General features: G+C 42.1%; 1 protein-coding gene across 1 annotated transcript in view; it reads right to left on the bottom strand.

Moving 5' to 3' along the window:
* The window catches only part of mafa (MAF bZIP transcription factor a), a 122,894-nt gene extending 113,167 nt beyond the window's left edge, over nucleotides 1-9,727 (bottom strand). Inside the window, exon 1 of the mRNA XM_029721279.1 lies at nucleotides 8,325-9,727. Within this exon, the coding sequence (XP_029577139.1) occupies nucleotides 8,325-9,292 (968 nt within the window). The 5' untranslated portion in view covers nucleotides 9,293-9,727. The remainder of the gene's footprint in view (nucleotides 1-8,324) is intronic.
* Between the last annotated feature and the right edge of the window lie 11,296 nt (nucleotides 9,728-21,023).

Raw genomic sequence — 21,023 nt, 5'->3', positions numbered from 1 at the left:
GCAAAATCATTTCATTCAGCCCCGGCTCCAACTATTGTCTCAGTCCCCCCCTCTCTCTACCCCCTCCATCGCCCCCCTCTCGGCCCTCGCTCTGGGCACATCAGCCACCACAGCAGAAGCAACACACACCCTCCTCCTCACACATAACCATCGGAGTGAAGGAATTAAAGAGGCTCTTCGTCTGTGTAATAGGGCAACACATCATCACTTGCACATTGGAGGTTATTTGGGTGAATTATTGAAGATGCTTGTTAAGGGTAGCCTCGCAAGCCTGCCTGATCTTGCAGCGAACATTCATGTAAGCGAGATCAGGCGGCTTGCGGGTCTATGTCAGGGTGGATGCTTCCGTTTTTCTATCAATGAAGAAATGCAATGATTCTGTTATTTTAATTTCAACTAACTCATTTGTATGCGTTTAACAGTGATCAAACTGCACCTGCTTAGTTTTAACAGATACTATGAGGAGATACAATGCAAACTGTTTCATCAATGTGAGAAGATCATGAATTTAAACTGGAGGTGTCATAACAAAATATGCGCCCCCCCTCCCCAACATGAACAATATTTTCACATAACCCTCCCCTTGTACTGTAAAAACAAATGTACCCCCTCCCCCCCTCATAAAATTCTCTCTAAAACAATGATTACCACCACAAATAACAATAACTGTAGCAATCCTGTGCTGATAACTGTGGATATGGACTTGTCCAGTTCAGCATGGTATTGTGGCACAGTCAATGTGGCACAGGCAGGGCAACAGGCCAGAAGGTTGAGGTTTCTCTGACCACCACGGATGAGCTCTCGCTCCCTGTCTGTTTCATTACACTACGATCAGAGCCGGCTGCAGACAATGATCAGCTAGGGGGAAATCAGATATTCAACGTTTTGATGCTATATTTATAACTATTATAAATATATGCAACGATTTTTCACTAACAAGTTTCTGTGCCAATGCACCACACACAACCCATGAGCAATACATAATTGCATACCTAGTACCGACTTTGAGCGCTTCATCATGGTTTGGAGGCTGGAATTATGTTAGAGTGGAGTGGATGAACGTGCGCAGGTAGCCTACGGGATACTTTTGAAGTAGCCTAATCAGATTAAAACATTGTGACTGGTTGTGTTTATGCCACCCATAAAAGGTAATACATTTTAAAAGTGAAATAACAAATATTTATGCTATATTGAAGCGTTAGGTTGTAGGTCAAGGAATAGCCGCTTGGATTGGAAACTAGGCAGAACGCTTGTTGAGCTTTGCTGAATAACTGGGCCTGCTGGGAGCATAGGCCTATGTCTTCACACTATATAGAACGACTTGGGAGAATGATGATCGGCAACAGACAGCGCATCTGTATCAGAAGTAAAAATACAGCCAGACTGTCCTGTACTGTGCCTTTCTAGACCTTATAATCTGTTGAGAGTAGACACACAACTGATCCAAATGGAATTAAACATTCAAATCACAGGGCTTTTGCGGCATTATTGAAATTACATTTTCACTGCAGTTTACAGCCTAGCGTAGAATTGTACTCACTTGAAAACAATAATACAAATATGAATTGCATTGTGGTGTTGTAAGCTGGTCTAGGTAGGATAATTATATTGTCCCTAAGGCCATTCACATGTAATTAACTGTATAACAGATCTATTTATTTATAAAGTGAGGCAAGGCAGCGATTAAAAAGAAAATCCTAATAAAAACATCTAATTAAAGTTGTACCCCTTGAAATAATACCAAACAACCTTTGTACAACACCTAGGGACCTCACCAAGAGATTTCAGCCTTTTGGTATTGTAGCGAACAGTGGGGCAGGGAATACAACTCGGGTCGCTGGCGTGAAAGACAAACACCCTACGCATCGTGCCAATAGGGTTAACCCACATGCTGGGAATTGTAACGTGGCTCATATAGCAAGGTTTTCTACACTGCCCCCTCCGTATTTGATGGCACGTCCCTGTGCTTCGACTACTCAGCCCCCTAGCACGTCCGAGCCGTTGGCCGCACGGCCACCATCCCACTTCTGAGACCAGTGTACCAAACGGCAGGACAAGGAAGTGAAACCAGGTCACTGGCATGAACATCCTATGCATCGTGCCAATAGGGTTAACTCACTTGGTAGGAGTAGTATCATTACATTTGAGTCATTTAGCAGTATCTCTTATACCGAGCAACTTACAGGAGCAATTAGGGTTAAGTGCCTTGCTCAAGGGCACATCAACAGATTTTCACCTAGTCAGCTCGAGATTCGAACCAGCAACCGTTCGGTTACTGGCACAACACTCTTAACCGCGAGGCTACCTGCCACTCTCATCACGGCTCATATAGTGAGGATTGTGACAGTATAATGGTTTTGGAATGACAGTCACAGGAACCAGGGTTTGAGTCCCAGTCAGGGTTCCTCCCTAATCGGTGTTGGAAAGCACCATTGAAAGCATGTCCCAGTTTTAGCACATTTTAGTACAGTTTTAGTACATTTGTGTTAGGCTAGCAGTGTTTCTGTCAGGTTTCTGTACTGCACATGAGATGCCAGAGTATACAAAACAAATGTGTACCTGATTGATACAAATATTCATGATATCATTCTGCGAGGTAGGCCTACTTTGCATTCAGCATTTAACTGGGAAAGTTTTTGAAAAAATAAGTTGTGTCAAATTGTCTGGAAGTCCTTTGGGTGGTGGACCATTCTTGATACACACAGGAAACTGAAGAGCGTGAAAAAACCAGCAGGGTTGCAGTTCTTGACACAGTCAAACCGGTGTGCCAGTCTCCTACTACCATACCCCGTTCAAAGGAACTTAAATATTTTGTCCTGCCCATTCACCCTCTGAATGGAACACATACACAATCCATGTCTCAATCGTCTCAAGGCTTTAAAATCCTTCTTTAACATGTCTCCTCCCTTTCATCTACATTGATTGAAGTGGATTTAACAGATGACATCAATAAGGGATCATTGTTTTCACCACGGTTCACCTGGTCAGTCTACGTCATGGAAAGAGCAGGTGTTCCTAATGTTTTGTAAAATCAGTATCTCTTACTTTTAGAAGTGTTTACTTCAGGCTGACTAATAACATCTATTGAGTTGCAATGCCCGATAATTGAATATCCAAATCAACTTAAATGATCTACAAAATGGGTTTGGCAGCAACACAATTCAAAAGGAACGCTACAGCTATGTTTTTTCCTTTCATTGTTTGCGATTCACAAATGATTATTTTGATTCCTATGATTTGATTCACCGCAATTTAACCAAACCACAACTACTACAATGGCAAAACACATCATTCAATTCGTCAAAAATAATGATTTAAAAAGAATAGTTTCATATGAATTAAATGAATCACAATTTCTTTTTTTCTATTCTGAGAAATGTGAAGAGGGGCGTCTGTTATATAGTAAATTAAATTTGTATGACCTAAACAAAATCAATAGGGGATATTTTTTTACTGCGTGTCTCATGGCTTTACTGTTCTTTCATGCGCAATGATGCACCTGGCCTCTCCGATGCCTATCAGCTATCCCTCTATGTTCTTGTGGATTTCTGTAGAAAATTGGTGCAGATTTCAATGACTTGATGTGTGGTATGATTGCTAGTTAACCTATTGCAGATCTGGACAAACGATCCACCTACCACTATTGTCACTATGGATAGAGGGCAGGATAGAGTTGACTGTATAGTAAGTGTGCAGAAAAGTGTAGTAAGGGAAGTACCAGAAAACCTTGATAGTGGGGGGCACATGCAAAAAGATGAGGAAATGTGGCTATATGGAAGAAATTATATAGTAAAACCTGCAAAATGAGGAATGTAAACCACAGAAAAAATGCACTACCTCCCCTGTGCACAATAAAAAAAATAATAATCACACAACACTTCTCCCCCAGTAACCTCCCACCCCAGTAACCTCCCACGCCAGTAACCTCCCACGCCAGTAACCTCCCACCCCAGTAATCTCCCACCCCAGTAACCTCCCACCCCAGTAACCTCCCACCCCAGTAATCTCCCACCCCAGTAACCTCCAACGCCAGTAACCTCCAACGCCAGTAATCTCCCACCCCAGTAACCTCCCACCCCAGTAACCTCCCACCCCAGTAACCTCCCACCCCAGTAATCTCCAACGCCAGTAACCTCCAACGCCAGTAACCTCCAACGCCAGTAATCTCCCACCCCAGTAACCTCCCACCCCAGTAACCTCCCACGCCAGTAACCTCCCACGCCAGTAACCTCCCACCCCAGTAATCTCCCACCCCAGTAACCTCCCACCCCAGTAATCTCCCACCCCAGTAACCTCCCACCCCAGTAACCTCCCACGCCAGTAACCTCCCACCCCAGTAACCTCCCACCCCAGTAACCTCCCACCCCAGTAATCTCCCACCCCAGTAATCTCCCACCCCAGTAATCTCCCACCCAGTAACCTCATACCCCAGTAACCTCCCACCCCAGTAATCTCCCACCCCAGTAACCTCCTACCCCAGTAATCTCCCACCCCAGTAACCTCCCACCCCAGTAACCTCCCACCCCAGTAAATTACAAATTGTCCCTTATCAAGAGAAAAGAGACACCAACCACTATAAAGGTGATTTAAACATTATGAAAAGATGATCTCACCCCCGCTCATCCATGTTCAGAGTATACATGCATGCACACACTCGCACATTCACATGCAAAATCTTCCATTCACACCTTAATGTGCACACTGCTGCATTGGTGTGCTGCTAAAAACGAAAAGGAAAGAAAGAGAGTGAGATTGAATTGAATCCCTAAAATGCTGTCTTGTTCACACTGTCATATCTCTGTCCTTATTAACCAATTGTTGTAGAACACTAAAGCAAAATGCCCTCCATTCTCCTACACAAGTCTCTTGGACAGTTTGACATGACAAACACATTGAGAGGGATCTTCAGTTACTGTCCCCTCGGGGACACTAAGATTAAGATCCATCCTCAGAAGAGGTCTCAAAGGTCATAAGGTAAACGCCAAACCAACAGCGGGTTGGGAGAAGCGCTACTGTGCCTCATCTGCCCACGCCTACCCCGGTGACTCATTATGCATCGCGCTGGCTCCATCTCCTACGCCCCCTCACATGCACGACAGAGCCCTCTTCGCCTGCTGGGTGTACCCCTGTCTTTCGGAGCATGGTCTGTTCTCTGTTCTAGGCCAAATGCAAGGGGGGAGGAGGGCAGGGAGGAAAGAACGGTGAAAAGGGGTACATAGGGATTGGGCAGTTGCAGAATACACACAAACACACACACATGGAATGTCACACACACATAGATATCTATAGAAACACAGGAACATACGAGTATAGTCTCACAAAAATAGTCACACACAAGCACATATTTGGCATATAGACATAGATGTGTGCACCCACACACAGACACAGACAAACACACACGAATGCAAGGACATACTTCCATTGCCCTACTAACATGTGGAACTACAACAAATCCAGATGTTCCCAAAATCATAAATGTGCAAATAATATAGTTTTGCATGAAAGCACAACAAAAAGTAAGCTCACCTTTTTGTTATGAATCATTCAAATTGAGGATGAAATGCATCACTTCAGTTTTAATAAAACGTGTAATCACAATGTACAATGCACACACGTATGCTACTGGCATTGTACTAAGCTTTACATCAATGACATGAATGATAGATTGATACTGAAAATAATTATGGAATGTAAATACATACCCAGGAGGCTTGATCCATGGCAAATAATGTTGACTCTTTCCTCAACTATACCTTTCATTTTGTTTATTCAATTTGAGGGATTTTGTTTTACATGAAATTATATTTTGTTCAAATAAATATTGAACAGTGAAACAAAGTCTAATTAGTAATGAGACTGTCTATCTTACACCTTTCTTTCTTTTGAAATCAAACAGGAATAACTTTGTAGTAATACTATTACTACTGACCTGTAAAGATGCTCACAGAAATGTTAAGGTGCATCAACTTCCAAACTGATTTTATCTCTAACAAAAATACAACGTGTATGTATTTTCAAAGTTAAATTGTGTTCCACATTTAAGATGTTGTTTGAGGTTTTGAATGAAGCTCATATTAGACAGGGTTGCTACCTAGCCAAACAAATTGTTACTGATGTGATTATCTGGCATGAGTCATGCCTCCTTTCATCTGCACAGATGAAGACAAATCCCACAGACTAGAACAACTTCAGGAAAATTTGACGAAAACGGATGGATAGCAATTCATATATAGCGTACTTTAAGTCAATCCCCCAAATGTAACTCCTTGTGTCTATTCACATTAACATGAACTACTCTGAATTCGTTTGTGAAATCCACATTCAATCCTTATCTCTGCAGGTCTATGTCAAGAGAAAACGGAGAAACTTAATGAAAGGCCGATTACATACATTTATTGCATTTCATTTAATTGTAAGAAATGAAAAAAAGAGCACATATGAACATCACATAATATGGTTAGTGAGGGAAATAATTTTGCACAGCAAAATATATAACAGGAAAGTTTAATTAACATATGTCTTAAAGATTTATTGATGAATGGTATCTCCCCATTTTGATCAAGCAGGGTGTCAATCCCTGTCTATTTAACAATGTCCAGACATTATTGATTATAATAATATTATTGCCTTGGAAATAATGAGTTTGTTTGAGCCAAAAAATTATCTAGTACTGGTTGACAACAAACTATTAAAATTAAGTTATCCAGCAATGCCAAAAGGTATCTATCTGCGTTTTTGATTTAGCTTAATCGAGTAACCATTCTGTGATATATTGCAGACTACATTTTAGTGCAATTCAGTCCAAAATACATTATCAAAATGCATGGTTCACGCTGACTTAGGCTGAAGTTTCTACTCATTTAATACTTTGGTTTAAAATACAGTGAGTGGTAGGTGAAGACAAACACTACTACAGCTGTCAAACTACTGCTTGAACTGCAAGAACATGCTGCAAAAAGCGCTGCTTATGCATGGAAACAATACTGTTAAATTGTATAAATTGGAGCCGCCCCAACCTCTCCTACCCAATGACAGTAAAAGAATTTAGAGCACAGGACTTTATGAAACCTACAGCTAAATGATCCTAATCATCTACATCACATTCTTCTTTAAATGTCACCGTGTAGCACATCCATGTTCTCTTTTAGATTTACAGAGTATAACAACTACTGTAGGTCTACATATACTTCAATTAAAATCCATAGCATTCCAGAGTTGTTAAATGCACAAGGATGGGGTATTTCTTTCTTTTTTAAATACACAAACTGCTTTTAAGCAACATACAGTTTAGTCCCATATAGGGATAGATAATTCCTTTTAGAATAGTTGAGGTCCTTTTTGCTCCCTCGCTACATGGATCCCCGCCGAACAACTTCCATCAGGAATGCGTCATTCACTGTATAGAAATGGGCGCTTAGTCGTATCATTCAACACAGTTGAAATGCACTTACACGGGAAGGGGGTGGTATAAGAGTCCTTGTCACTTTTTTGTTGCTGTCCCAAAAAAGTGATCAGGTCATAAAACAAGTATGAATGCCATGCTGGAGTCATCCGATAAAAGTACATTTTCAAGCACAAAAAGAAAAGAAAACCCGTACATGTCCAGCATGCAGGCCAGTTCAATAACATATCTATTTTAAAATAATGGATATTGTTTCTTATGAGTAATATAGTCTGTTTGTTGCTTAACACAAAATAGCAAGCATAACGCATGAGATGAGGTGTGGTAAAATGGCAGGCTCGCAGTCCTCCGAGTTTGGCAGAACAAAAACAGAAAGGGAAAAAGGCCAAAAACGTCTTCTTACTGTAGATGGATGCAGTTTTTGACCGGTATTTGTACACGGATTTCAAAGTCGAAAGGTGAAAAAAGGCAAGTCATGAACTTCCAAGGGGTATACTTAGTGCTTGCATGCACACATAGTATACAGCAACATTGCAAAGTTAAAACAACTTCGAAAAATAATAAATGATAGTTCATATTCAAAACACTGCAAGTAAAATGAACAATGATGAAAAAGAGCTTGACAAAAATATGCATCAAATAATAAGTATGGTAGCAAAAAAAAGATGGCAGGTTTCAGTTTCTACTCCAAAATGAAGGACAATTATGACAAAGTTCCATCTTTCTATTGCAAGCCCCAAAACTCAAAGCCGTTATTTGACAGACTTGAGTAAACCCCTGTTGTCAAAAAAATTAAAACCGAAAAATGTTTTTGCAAATTAGTTTTCTTGGTCTAGTAAGCCCCATTACAAAAAAATCACAATGAAAACTTTTTAATGAGGGAACTGACAAACTCAGTTTTCATGATAATGTCGAGACTCACATGAAAAACTCCGGGGAGGAAGGGTTGTTGTCACTGCTGGATCCATTTTCTCTGAAGCCGTTGCTGATGAGCTTCTCATATTTTTCTTTGTATGCGTCCCTCTCCCGGGCCAGCCTGGAGATCTCCGCCTTGAGGTGGTCGACTTGCTGGACGAGCTGCGTCTTCTCGCCCTCCAGGACGTGCCGCTGCTGCACCCGCTTGTAGCGGCAGGACTGCGCATAGCCTCTGTTCTTTAGGGTCCTCCTCTTCTGTTTCAGCCGGATCACTTCTTCCTTGCTGACTCCCCGTAGCTGCCGGTTGAGCTCCCGCACCGACATGCCCACCAGCTGGTCGTCCGAAAACCGGTCGTCCAAATGTCCCATGTGTGGGTGGTTTCCTCCGGAGCTGCCGTTGGACGAGACCCCGGGTGATTGGTGATGGTGGCCGCCGTTGTGGTGGTGATGGTGGTGGTGGGGCCCCCCGTTCTGGGCTGCTGCGGCGGCGATAACTGCGGACACCACCGCCGCGGCAGAGCCCATCTCTTCCCCGCCCATGGTGCCTCCTCCTCCGGCTCCGCCGGCAAACTGCTGCCCTCTAGCATAGCCATCGAAGGACTGGAGCTGGTGACTGCTGTTGATCAGCGCCTCAACTGCGTCTTCGGGGCTGAAGCCCAGCGCCTCCGGATTCAACTGCGGTTGATAACCGGACATCCAGTAGAAATCCTCCAAGTGTGCCTTCTGTTCGCTCCCCGACCCCGGACTGGGCGACGAGAAGCTTGGAGAAGGGGGCACCGAGCTGCAAGGCGTGCTCATCGGGGTGGAAGACAAGGATCCCCCGGCGATAAGGCGGCTGCACTGGCTGATGTTGCGATCGGGCTCCACCGGCTCCTTTTTCACTTCAAACTTCATCAGATCGAAGTCATTAACATATTCCATGGCCAGGGGACTGGTGGGCAGGTCGGAGTTGCTCATTGCCAGTTCTGATGCCATCCTCTTGCTGCCGACAGTCCTCCAAAGGGGGTGAAGAGCAGCTGTCAAACTGGGTTGGTTTGGAAGAACGTGAGCCAGTTTGCTTTTTAAGCGTATTTGTCTTAAAGTTAAAAAATAGGTTTTCAATGTCCTTTTTGCAGCGACGTGTTTCCAACTGTAAATTAATAGTTTTCTTTTCAAAGTCTATTGCACAGACGCACCAGAGCCGTGCACGCGAGTTGCGGAGTCCTCTTTCAGCATGAGAAATTCGGCGAATTGGTATTTTTAACATTTAACACATTACTGTTTCTTCATGGATAGGCCTACATTGCGTAAAGCGGAGAGGGTGAAATGTCGAAGGAGAGGGGTAAATGTAGCCTCGCACGTAAAATGCCTCTGACTTGTAGGCGATTTTTTAGAAGGATCACAGCAGATGAGTTTAAAAGCATTGCAGAGTTTTATAGCCGCCCTGACGTCAGTTTGGAAATGGGAAATTGACTCGGACGAAGAGCCAATGGGCTCGCACAATCTATGGGCTAATTAACATATTAGTCCAGAAACAAAACTTTTCTCAACTGTCAAAGGCTATCAGCTGACTGTCAGCCGCAATTCAACCTCTTAACTCTTTCGCCTCTCCATTTTAGGTATATTATTTTAATGGGCGTTTATTCTACCATTTGGACAAAAAAAATATGCATTCAATTATCTCACTGCGCTCATGGTGGGGAAAAGACAGTAGGCTGTGTGCACATTATGGTTCGATTTAGTGTTATTGCAAGTGGCAATGGTAACATTTTAATATCCAAATGTAAATTACAATATGCAAAATATGAAGTTATTGAAGCAATAATATATATTATTAGTTGCTGTCATAAAATAATTGCGTAATAACGCTTTTGTTTGGTGGTAGGATTTATATTAGTTTCAAAAGTATCAAAACATAGTATTCATGATTTATAATGTGCAAATATTGGGGGAATGGTTATGCACACGTTTTCACAGTTCGTGTTACTTGAAATTCGAAGTGGTCAAATCTACCAGTAGCCTAAGCAAAATGCATAAGCATGTTTTACGATTATCTTAGTTACATGAACAACATCGTTGGCTCATACAGTATTAGTATGTGACAGAATACAGGAATACATATGATTCTGTGCTGAAGTTCTATGAAATAAAATTACAAAGGATTTGTGGAGAGCAGACATACATCTGCCGTTCTAAAACTCAACAGTGCCACCTTTTGGGGACATCGAAGCACCGTTCTCCAAAATAAACTGCTTCATCTGAAAGAATCATTCACAGCGGAAGCAAAATTAGACAATTTCGCACGAGACTATTTATTGGAAAGAATAATACTTCAATGTATGTATAGGAATGGTACATTTGTTTTAGAACGACAGTATGGATACATTGGCAGGGGAATAGCCAAAGGAGTGAATGGTGCATATTTCTGGCATATCCCACATGAATCACGTGTCAATTGCAAGTTCTTTTGGGGGAGAAAATATAGGCTACAACATTCCCCACTCCATCAGCCATATACACTAGATTGTGTAGAACATTCGTTACATAAGACAAGTAAACATTTACTTCCTACGTGGTCCTATAAAATCATCATCCCCTCATATAGGCTGCTATTAAGCAGTGGTTACATGGGAGTCATTCAGTAATGAACAATGTGTTCCAACCAGGCGGAGATTTACCTACCTGCACTACAGTGCTATATATACAAAAACTTTATCTAAAGCAGTGATTCCGCGGGCCCTGCTCCAAAGTCATACGTTAAACCACTCTCTTGTACATTGCACTTTATCTCGACAGTTCAGAGGTCAGACATTTCCTCTGATTTTAATGGACTGCGTGTCATGAGCAACTCACTTGTTGAAGTCTATTGCACAGACGAACCTTAGCCGCGCACGCCAGTTTAAACATGTAGTTTTATACTACACTATCCAGCCAAATTACCACCCTACAACTATTTTAACAATGCTCACCTCCTACCCTCATTTACTCAGTCTAATCAGTGATATAATGCTTCGTTCACAATTTCTCGTAATTTAGTAAATACCAGCATACGACTGGGAAAAATCCCCTTCAACGCCCATCCAACTGGTAATTACTAGAGCCAAAATCGTGTAGGCCTATCATCCGCGTGCTCTGAGTTTCCCACTTGCACCTCTCTGACGTCATGTGCAAAACATAGCAAAACAATCACAAGCCTAATGTCCTCCGTGTTTGATGGCGTGTCCCATCAAAACCTGAATGCACCTGACTCATATTTACGACTTGACAATTGTAGTTACCACCTTCCCATTTGGTTATAAACGCAGCATAACATTGGCTATTTGACTGCAATAGGAGGGACTTTGTTTTCACCAACCAAATTATGTTTCACCAGAGTTTCCCGGTCTAAAGCACAGCCTGGTTACTTAGGCCACTGCCACAAGTTTGTTGTGCGTTTACCTATACAGTTTGGGCTACTCATAGGCCAACCAACAAATGCAAGCCTGTAAAGTAGGCTAAACGTATAGAGTAACTCACACCACCTAACATCAACTCTGGAGATTTGCTACCCTAAAGTCTAGGTGTATGTATTTTGCATTTAGTCTGCAAGTGTAGCCTCACTCGTCTACATTAGTAGCATAAACATTTTGTGGTGCGTAAATGTCCTAAGTTATAGGTCAAAAGTCTGGTTTTAGGAAATTGTCGCAAAATTTGGCAATGATACAATATTTAATTACGCGTGCCGGTAAATCATGCATAATAACACCGTCCATAGATAAAGTGATCATGTAAGATCCACCACGGGCTTCATACCTCGGACTATTTGGAGGGAAGCTTTTTCTCCGCTTTTGACACGGCGTTGACAAATATGCCGTTTCATGCCTGTGACAAAAAGCCTATAATCATAGTCTCTGTCTCTTTCCAACTCCAAGACTATGATCTCATCCCTAGGACTGGGTATTTTTAGCTTCCCGGGTGCACACAGTGAAATTATATGCCAAATAACTCACGTCCCAGCCGCCAATCTATGTGAAAGAGGATAGTGCCAATCAGTCTGATGTTGTTATAACCGTTCAGCGAGTTCAACGCTTCCCAACTTCCGTTCCAAACTTCAGGTCAGATTTTTCTTTAATTTCCCCTTCACCGAACTGCTTTTACTTCACTACATTCCTGAATAAAATTTGGTACTTTTTCCTCCATACATTTTCCCTGACACCCAAAATTACTCGATACATTTTGAATGCTTAGCAGGACAGGAAAATGGTCCAATTCACACACTTCTCAAGAGTAGATCCCTGGTCATCCCTACTGCCTCTGATCTGGCGGACTCACTAAACATAAACGCTTGGTTTGTAAATTATGTCTGATTGTTGGACTGTGCCTCTGGCTATCCATCATTTAAAATAACAAGAAAAATGTACCGTATGGTTCGCTTAATATAAGGAATGTGACATTATACATTTACCTTTTAAACTAAAGTATATTTTTGCAATTACATTTACTTTTGATACTTAAGTATATATAAAACCAAATACTTGTAGACTTTTACACAGGTATTATTTTACAGGGTGACTTTCACATTTACTTGAGTCATTTTCCAGAAAGGTATTTGTTTTTAATTTTTACTTGGGTACTTTTTATAGAGCTTCCTATGTGTCACCCTCTTCACACACACCCTTGTCCCCTCCTCTCTTGCTCTATCTCTCTCTCTCTCTCGCTCGCTCTCTTTCTCTCTTTCTCTATCCCTCTCCTCACCATTTTCACTAATGTAGTCTTTGTCTAAACTCAGTGTGGGAGTGCTTCCAATGTATGAGAAAGCTCATTGCACAATAACCAGTTTGATGAGTGGAGATGCGTTTGAAGTCATTCAAACGCCATCCCTGATTAAGTTTAGTCACCTGACAATGACAACACAAAACCACAGTGTTACTCAAGTGAAATACCAATGATCTACAAACACAATCACACACAAGGCCCTATCACACAGACTTTGGCAATACAGTGAAGTCAAATAGTGGAGATAGCCTAGGACTCATCCTGTTGCTATGTCACTGTGGGATGTGGATCAATGCGTGTTTAGAATGTTACCATCTGAACTTTGTTTATTGGCGATGAGTCAAGGGGTCAAAGGTGAGATTAAATCCCCTAGCCCTGATAGTTGTGGGATCATGGTCAATGGAAAATCCCCCTGTTAGCTGTCATACTGTACCTGTCTAACTCATAATCACTATGACGACTCATGTCAATGGTTTTTGATTCGTCATTCAGGTGGGATGATGCTCATCCCTACAGATCGTTCAAGATGAACAGAGCTTGTGTATGTTTTCATAGGAATCATTACAAGGCTAAAATAGATGACAGTATGGATTTCATATAGCAATGCCCCAGATACCTTCTTCAGTAGGACTTATTCCCCTGTCATTTGATAATGTTGTTATCGCTAACACACATATCATTTCATTTTTATTTCACATTAACAAAGGTTACCATGCAGCTTTTGTTAGTTGGTCCAAGGTAGTATGTACTCAAGGCAAGCCAAGACAAAGGTGTTGATATCTAATCTATCTCTTGAAAAGATTCAAAACGGGTTATTTCAAGTGGAGATATAACCAGATAACACCACAGCCCTGTATATACTGTACAGGCATAGATCCAGACAAGGAGAGACATGGAAACTTGTGTGGTTTTAGCTCTGTAGATTGTTGTCCACTAACTGATTTTGAAAACAGAAGGTATTAGTTTTTCACTTTTTCATTCAGGCAGTTTTATTTAGTGTTGTCTTTCTGTCTGTCTGTCTGTCTGTCTGTCTGTCTGTCTGTCTGTCTGTCTGTCTGTCTGTCTGTCTGTCTGTCTGTCTGTCTGTCTGTCTGTCTGTCTGTCTGTCTGTCTGTCTGTCTGTCTGTCTGTCTGTCTGTCTGTCTGTCTGTCTGTCTGTCTGTCTGTGTGTGTGTGTGTGTGTGTGTGTGTGTGTGTGTGTGTGTGTGTGTGTGTGTGTGTGTGTGTGTGAGTTTGTTGGTTTTGCAAATTGTAGAAAACATTTGCCTGCTTTTCTTTCTCAAGAACTTATCAGCAAGACATTTTCATAGAGATTCAATTGTAAAAAGCATGAAAGTCACAAAGAAATTATGAGACTGATTGTGAAAGAGTGATTATACAAAACGTGTTATAATACTGCTTCTATAAGGGCACAGGGCGAGACCCAGATGCAGACATGGGAGGCAGATGGTTCGAGTCTCTGATATTTATTATAATCCAAGGGGCAGGCAAAAGAATGGTCGTGGACAGGCAAAAGATCATAACAAGGTCAGAGTCCAGGCGGTACAGAGTGGCAGGCAGGCTCGAGGTCAGGGCAGGCAGTATGGTCAGGTAGGCGCGTTCAGAGTCAAGGCAGGCAAGGGTCAAAACCGGGAAGGACTAGCAAAAGAGCGATAAGAAAAAGCAGGCACACGGAAAAACACGCTGGTTGACTTGACAGACAAGACGAACTGGCAACAGACAAACAGGGAACACCGGAATAAATACCCAGGGACTAATGGGGAAAACGGGTGACACTTGGAGGTGGGTAGAGACAGGTGAAACAGATCAGGGCGGTACAGTTTCAGAAAGCGCTAACCCGCAAGCTATGAAACCACTCGATACATGTGAAAACAGATAGGTACCCTGTTCTCCGATGCTTCACCTTAGCCTGAACCTGAGTTCAGATGCTCTTGGTCAGTGTGCGCAGTGGGTTATTGTGCAGGACATTGCATATGCCTAAACAGTAATGAATTCTTGCCTGCATAGGATCGGAGACCATACGTATATATTCAGTATATAATAATAAGAATGTATATGCCATTTAGCAGATGCAATTGCACACACAGTGGTGGCCATGAGTACTGGCTGCAAAACAAAAGCAACATACTCTAGCTTCTAATTCTGCATATGGACCCCATAGAATAACATGATTTCTGTCATCTGACCCTGAAACAAGTTTCCAGTGATCTCAAATGATGCCATTATATCCATAGCAGCTCATACGCTTGTATACAAATAAACCCAAAAATTATTGTATAGAGTCTATGCCCATATTTTCCCTCTAGTCTTTTGTTTGGGGTTACCTGCTCATGGAAAGACACAGCACGGCAAGGCAGTGGGGCGTTCCCTGGGGTAGAGCCACAGCAGTGCAACGAGACTAATACACAAGCGAAGGCAAAGCTCATTAGTCATGAAAGAACAAAGTGCCAGACCTAATTTAGCTGCTTTTGTGTCTTTGAAGTTATTGATGATGCAGTGCGGAGAGGGAGAGATCTACATGGAAGGGATAGCACCACTGTGCAGCAAGTAGCCTGATCAAAAGACAGAGAGAGGAGGAAGATGGTTGTCTTACCGGACAAAATGGAGGGGAAATACAGATACGTAGGTGGAGATATGTAATCAGGTGAAGACGCCTTAATTTTAAAAGCGTAATGAATGTGTGATAAAATATATATTTTGGTGGAGTGTCAGTGAGCTATAAAAATAAATAGAGAGATTCGCACACTGTATATATAAACTCACAGTCATTTACTGGGTAAAACACCAATGTGTCGGCATCACTGGGCCTTCTTCAGGGTCACCCTGTTGATTCGCTGTTAGTCAGCACCTCCACACAAAATAATTGTGCTCCAGCTCCAGCTTTTTATTAGAGCATCAGTGAGTTATGGAGAATCGATGACATGAATGCTACTCTCTATTGGACGAAGAAGCATGTTAAATGAAATGCTCATTAAAAGTATTTGATGTATGTACACACAATAAGATACTGTCTAGAAATGCATTTAGTAGGAATTAGTTCATTGGGTACAGAGAAGTTTCTCTAGGAATGTCTTAGACAATGGAAGATAAGGAGAAGTCATAGAAAGCACAGCCCCTGAAGCACCAAAACATGTCAACATGACCCCTCATTGGAATGACTATTCATGGGGAGAATTAACATATCACTTTTTGGACCCTTAGAACTAAAGCCTTAAGGGGCACTTTAACACTGCATGATTAGCTCCTAAGGCAAATGTGTGTTCTATGATGTTTCTTGGGGTTTTATGATAATAGTGATTTTTTTTGTATTATATCCAGTATCTTCCAGCTAAACGCTGGAAAAGTATATTTCATCATCTGTTTATTTACCTGTCTAATCTAACTGTTAGGACATGCACGCATCGCACACGCACACACACACACACACACACACACACACACACACACACACACACACACACACACACACACACACACACACACACACACACAACATTTGGCTGTTGATTGGTCATCGTTCTATTCTAAGTCCTTGAACCATCTTCCCTCTGATCCTGATTTAACAGTTGAACCTGTATCAGGTCTCTCTCTCTCTCTCTCTCTTCGACATTTAAACATCATTAACCCTAAACACACAGTAGAGCAGGAATTAACAGCTCCACTGAATACTTACACAGTTACACATAGACTATCAGAGTGGGTTAGATCAGGTACTGTATCAGGACTGTATTTGTCTCATTCTTACCCACACTGGCCCTCATTTATCAATCGTGAACAGCACGGATATGGGGGTTTGTGGTTGTTTTCAGAGTTGTTTTTGTATAGTTAAACAAATAACTTCTGACATATAAATTTGATAGATCTTGCGTGGTTTGTTTAATAATGTGTTCTTCAATTGAATGTATTGTGATAAATAGCGAGGAGACTGAGTGGGCAGGTCAGTGAGATGTTTGCTGTGGGACTGCAATAGACGGGAGTGGCAGGAGAGGGGGGGGGGGGGTTGTGAATTAAACCAACAACAGTTCAGTGAGAGGTAGCCAGGGGTTGATAAGGCACAGAGCTGCCATTTAATCAGTCACTTAGGCGTCCCAAAACTGAGCTGTACCACACACATACTCACACACACACACCAATCTGAATGCGTTATCCAGGTCTCTACTGTTTATAGTCTGAGAGCTGATAGGGTCTGCTGCAAGTACTATGAATGTTGTCTGAATGCAGCATTATGGTTTCATAATAGGGTGTCCAGTCCAGTACACAAGTCCCTCCACCCCAACTGACAAGCACTAAGAAGGGCAAGACGTTTCATCAACAGTGTAGTGATAGAGCCACCGTTGGAATCTCAATTTTCACCCTGCCACCAGAATGTGGGCACAGCCAAGCTGTAATTACCTTAATCCATCTGTCACCCAGCGAGAGAGGGCAGAGGGGGTAGAGGGAGTGGAGGGGCAGGCAGAGGAGACTAAACAGGGTCAGAGGTGACCATTACCATCTCTCCACTGTGAGGTCTCCAGGACAGCCGCTGTGACCGTAGGGGGAAGATATTTGGTGGCGCACGGAGGAGGAAACAGTCATTGTCTGACAGGGGAGCGAGGGAGGCCATACGGAGACCAGGGGGTTGACCCCAGAGGTCAGCGTTGTTGGCTTTGATTTTGACATTGACACCATGGTGAGGTGCATGGCGCTGCTCCAGCAGTAAACCAGCGAATCTATCACAGCCATGTGAAGCCTGAGTCAGACATATGAAAGACTGAGTCAGACATGTGAAAGACTGAGTCAGACATGTGAAAGACTGAGTCAGACATGTGAAAGACTGAGTCAGACATGCATGTCTATTGGACTACAGTAGTGATTCGTTCTTTTTGAACGACTCTTTTTAGTGACTCGAGATTCATGATTTGTTTTCCTGAGTGACTCGTTCATTTTATTTGTTCGTTGGACCTGCTGTCCGCAATGACTACAGCGGGATTAATATGCGTACCTCCGGCTCAGCGGCTCCAGAGATGTGCCCCGACCAACAACTGTAAAACAAATCATGCTGCTGGCAGCATAGATAAGTAAAATACATGTTGATAACTGGTAATTGCTCACATACTGCACGAATGAATGCAACTGATTATTGAATGTGATGATGGACACAGCTTTGTTGAACCAGAACATACATACAGCCTCTTCTCAACAAACTCGAACTCGAGAACAAATCGTTTGGGGTGGTGCAGTTCGCAAACAATATTGTGCTCACAATCTAGTCTGGTTGCGGCCACAACTAGACCTTGTTTAAAATGTATCAATAAATAATCATATTTGTATGCCTAGCAATCAAGTCTCAGTCATAAAGGACATCTCCAATAAGCCCCGTATAGTGAACGACATGTGAACGAAAGGCTCGTTGAATCATCGAGTTTTCAGTACATCGTTGGCCAGTAGGGGGTCCAGCGTGCTCTGGGCTTACTGACCCCAATGAACGTAATGAGTCGAAATATTCCTTATTTTGAGCGAACGAGTCGAAAAGATCAGAGTCAGTGAAAAGAGACAAACCCCATCACTAGAATAGCGGCCCACCTCCTAATCAGAAGGCCAAGGAATGGGCCGGAATAGGAAGGAATGGAAAATAAAAAGAAGAAAAAATTGAAGAAGAAACTGAACATCGTCATGTTTCTCCATGCCAGTGAGTAGTGAGTCACATCCATATGAGAAGTCATCTTAGTTCAGCACAGTGGAGTCACATGATTTCCTTTCCATTCTACTTGTCCTTAGAACAGGAGCATAGTATTATACTGATATACTCATTCTGACCCTGGGATATGTTGCAGGTAATATACATAGACATTGTGTTCCAGTGAAATAGTGTATTGTGTCAGGTTTCACTACATCTATGTCCCAAACTATACTGAACCAAAATATAAATGCAACATGTAAAGTGTTGGTCCCATGTTTCATGAGCTGAAATAAAAGTTCCCAAAAATTTCCCATATGCACAAAAAACTTATTTCTCTCAAATGTTGTGCACATATTTGTTTACATCCCTGTTAGTGAGCATTTCTTCTTTGCCAAGATAATCCATCCACCTGACAGGTGTGGCATATCAAGAAGCTGATTAAACAGCATGATCATTACACAGGTGCTCCTTGTGCTAGGGACAATAAAAGGCAATTGACATGCTGACTGCAGGAATGTCCACCAAAGCTGTTACCAGAGATTTGAATGTTCAATACTCTACCATAAGCTGCCTCCAATGTCATTTTAGAGAATTTGGCAGTGCGTCCAACAAGCCTAACAACCACAGACAACATGTAACCACGCAAGCGCAGGACCTCCACACCCTGCTTCTTTACCTGTGGGATCGTCTGAGACCAGCCACCCGGACTGCTGATGAAACTGAGGAGTATTTCTGTCTATAATAAAGCCCTTTTGTGGGGAAACTCATTCTGATTGACTGGGCCTGGCTCCCAAGTGGGTGGGCCTATGCCCTCCCAGGCCCACCCATGGCTGTGCCCCTTCCCAATCATTTGAAATCCATAGATTAGGGCCTAATTCATTTATTTCAATTGTCTGCAACACAGTAAAATCGTTGAAATTGTTGCATGTTGCGTTTGTATTTTTGTTCAGTATATTTTACCAACTGAATATTCCTCCTGCCTAATATGACCGTGCAGACTTGTGGCAATTAGATAGTCCTCTGGTCTGCAGATTGCGGGGTCCACTGTCACATCTCCACATGCAAAGGTAGAGCAATCGTATTAGACAGAGACAACCAAGGGGAGAGTGTGTATTACCCATAATGACATGCAAATGACATGATGTATTAGTTTAGTCATTCTCAAGGGTTAATGTGAAGCGCAATAGTATGACACATTAACTATTGGAATGGGCATTGAGGTCATCTCATATGATTCACTTTCACTGAAGACAATTTTTTCATTCAGATGTCAGCTTATCTTTTTGATTGGATTGAACTGCTCATGTTTTGTTACAGATGCAGTAACATCACTTTTACAACTGTAGGCAACTGATGCATATTTCTGAGAAATGTAGTTAGTTTTACAGTAATATGGATAGGGTGACAAATATTACCAGGGTTAACCGATATCCTCTCTTTTTGGTGACTTGCACTTTTGGTTCGTTCATAAGATGGCCTTACATCTACATTGGGTTTTCACCATTATCCTAATTTGAAAGATAGATAAACTAAAGAGCTTTCCTTGAATGCTCCCGCCAATGCATGAGTGTGTGTTGTTGTTGCTTGATCATGGTTGCTACTTGATACTGAAGGACGTCATGGCATCGGCAGTCATCACCTCCTGTCACAAGTAAGTCTTAGTGAGAAATCAGCATCACTGTCAACATCTACGAACAGAGTTTATCTGGTAATGTCTTTGTGACTGAGAGTCAACAATGACTTTCCCACTGGATGTTTTCTCATTCTGTGACTTCATGACCTCTTATATCATCAATGACAACTGTAAGGAATATCCTTGTGAGATAATTTTAGGAGATCATTGCGCCATATCAGAGTGGTCCTGTGAAAAAGTCCCTTAAGTTATTGCACGTTCTATTGAAATGAGAGGTAGAGTAGATTATTTCAACTTTTGGTTAAGCATTGAACCATTGCTTCAACCTTTGGATTATTTTCCATAAAACAGAATGAGATTGTCTTGTTACGTTGAACAATATATGTGTTTGACTAACAGGCCAATACAGCCCATGGATTCCATTGAAGTATTGACAGCAGCACTGACTGTCTGTTTCCACTTGTATGAGACCTAGGCTGATAACAACCATGGACAGACTGGAACAGGGGTTGGGCTGCCCAACGCTGACTATGGGAAGTGCACACTTATCCTGGCTTGACTGCAACATAGGCATCCCCTGTCGTCAGTAATGTGCAAGTCTGGAATCCGATAGATAATCTCTAGCCTATAAAGGCTTTTATGGAGAGAGAGGAAGAGACAAAGAGCGAGAGAGAGATTGT

This window comes from Salmo trutta, chromosome 29 (genome assembly GCF_901001165.1).
Source record: "Salmo trutta chromosome 29, fSalTru1.1, whole genome shotgun sequence".
Taxonomy (NCBI): Eukaryota; Metazoa; Chordata; class Actinopteri; order Salmoniformes; family Salmonidae; genus Salmo; species Salmo trutta.
Note: the sequence above shows the minus strand (reverse complement) of the source record. Positions and strands in the feature narration are given on the sequence as shown.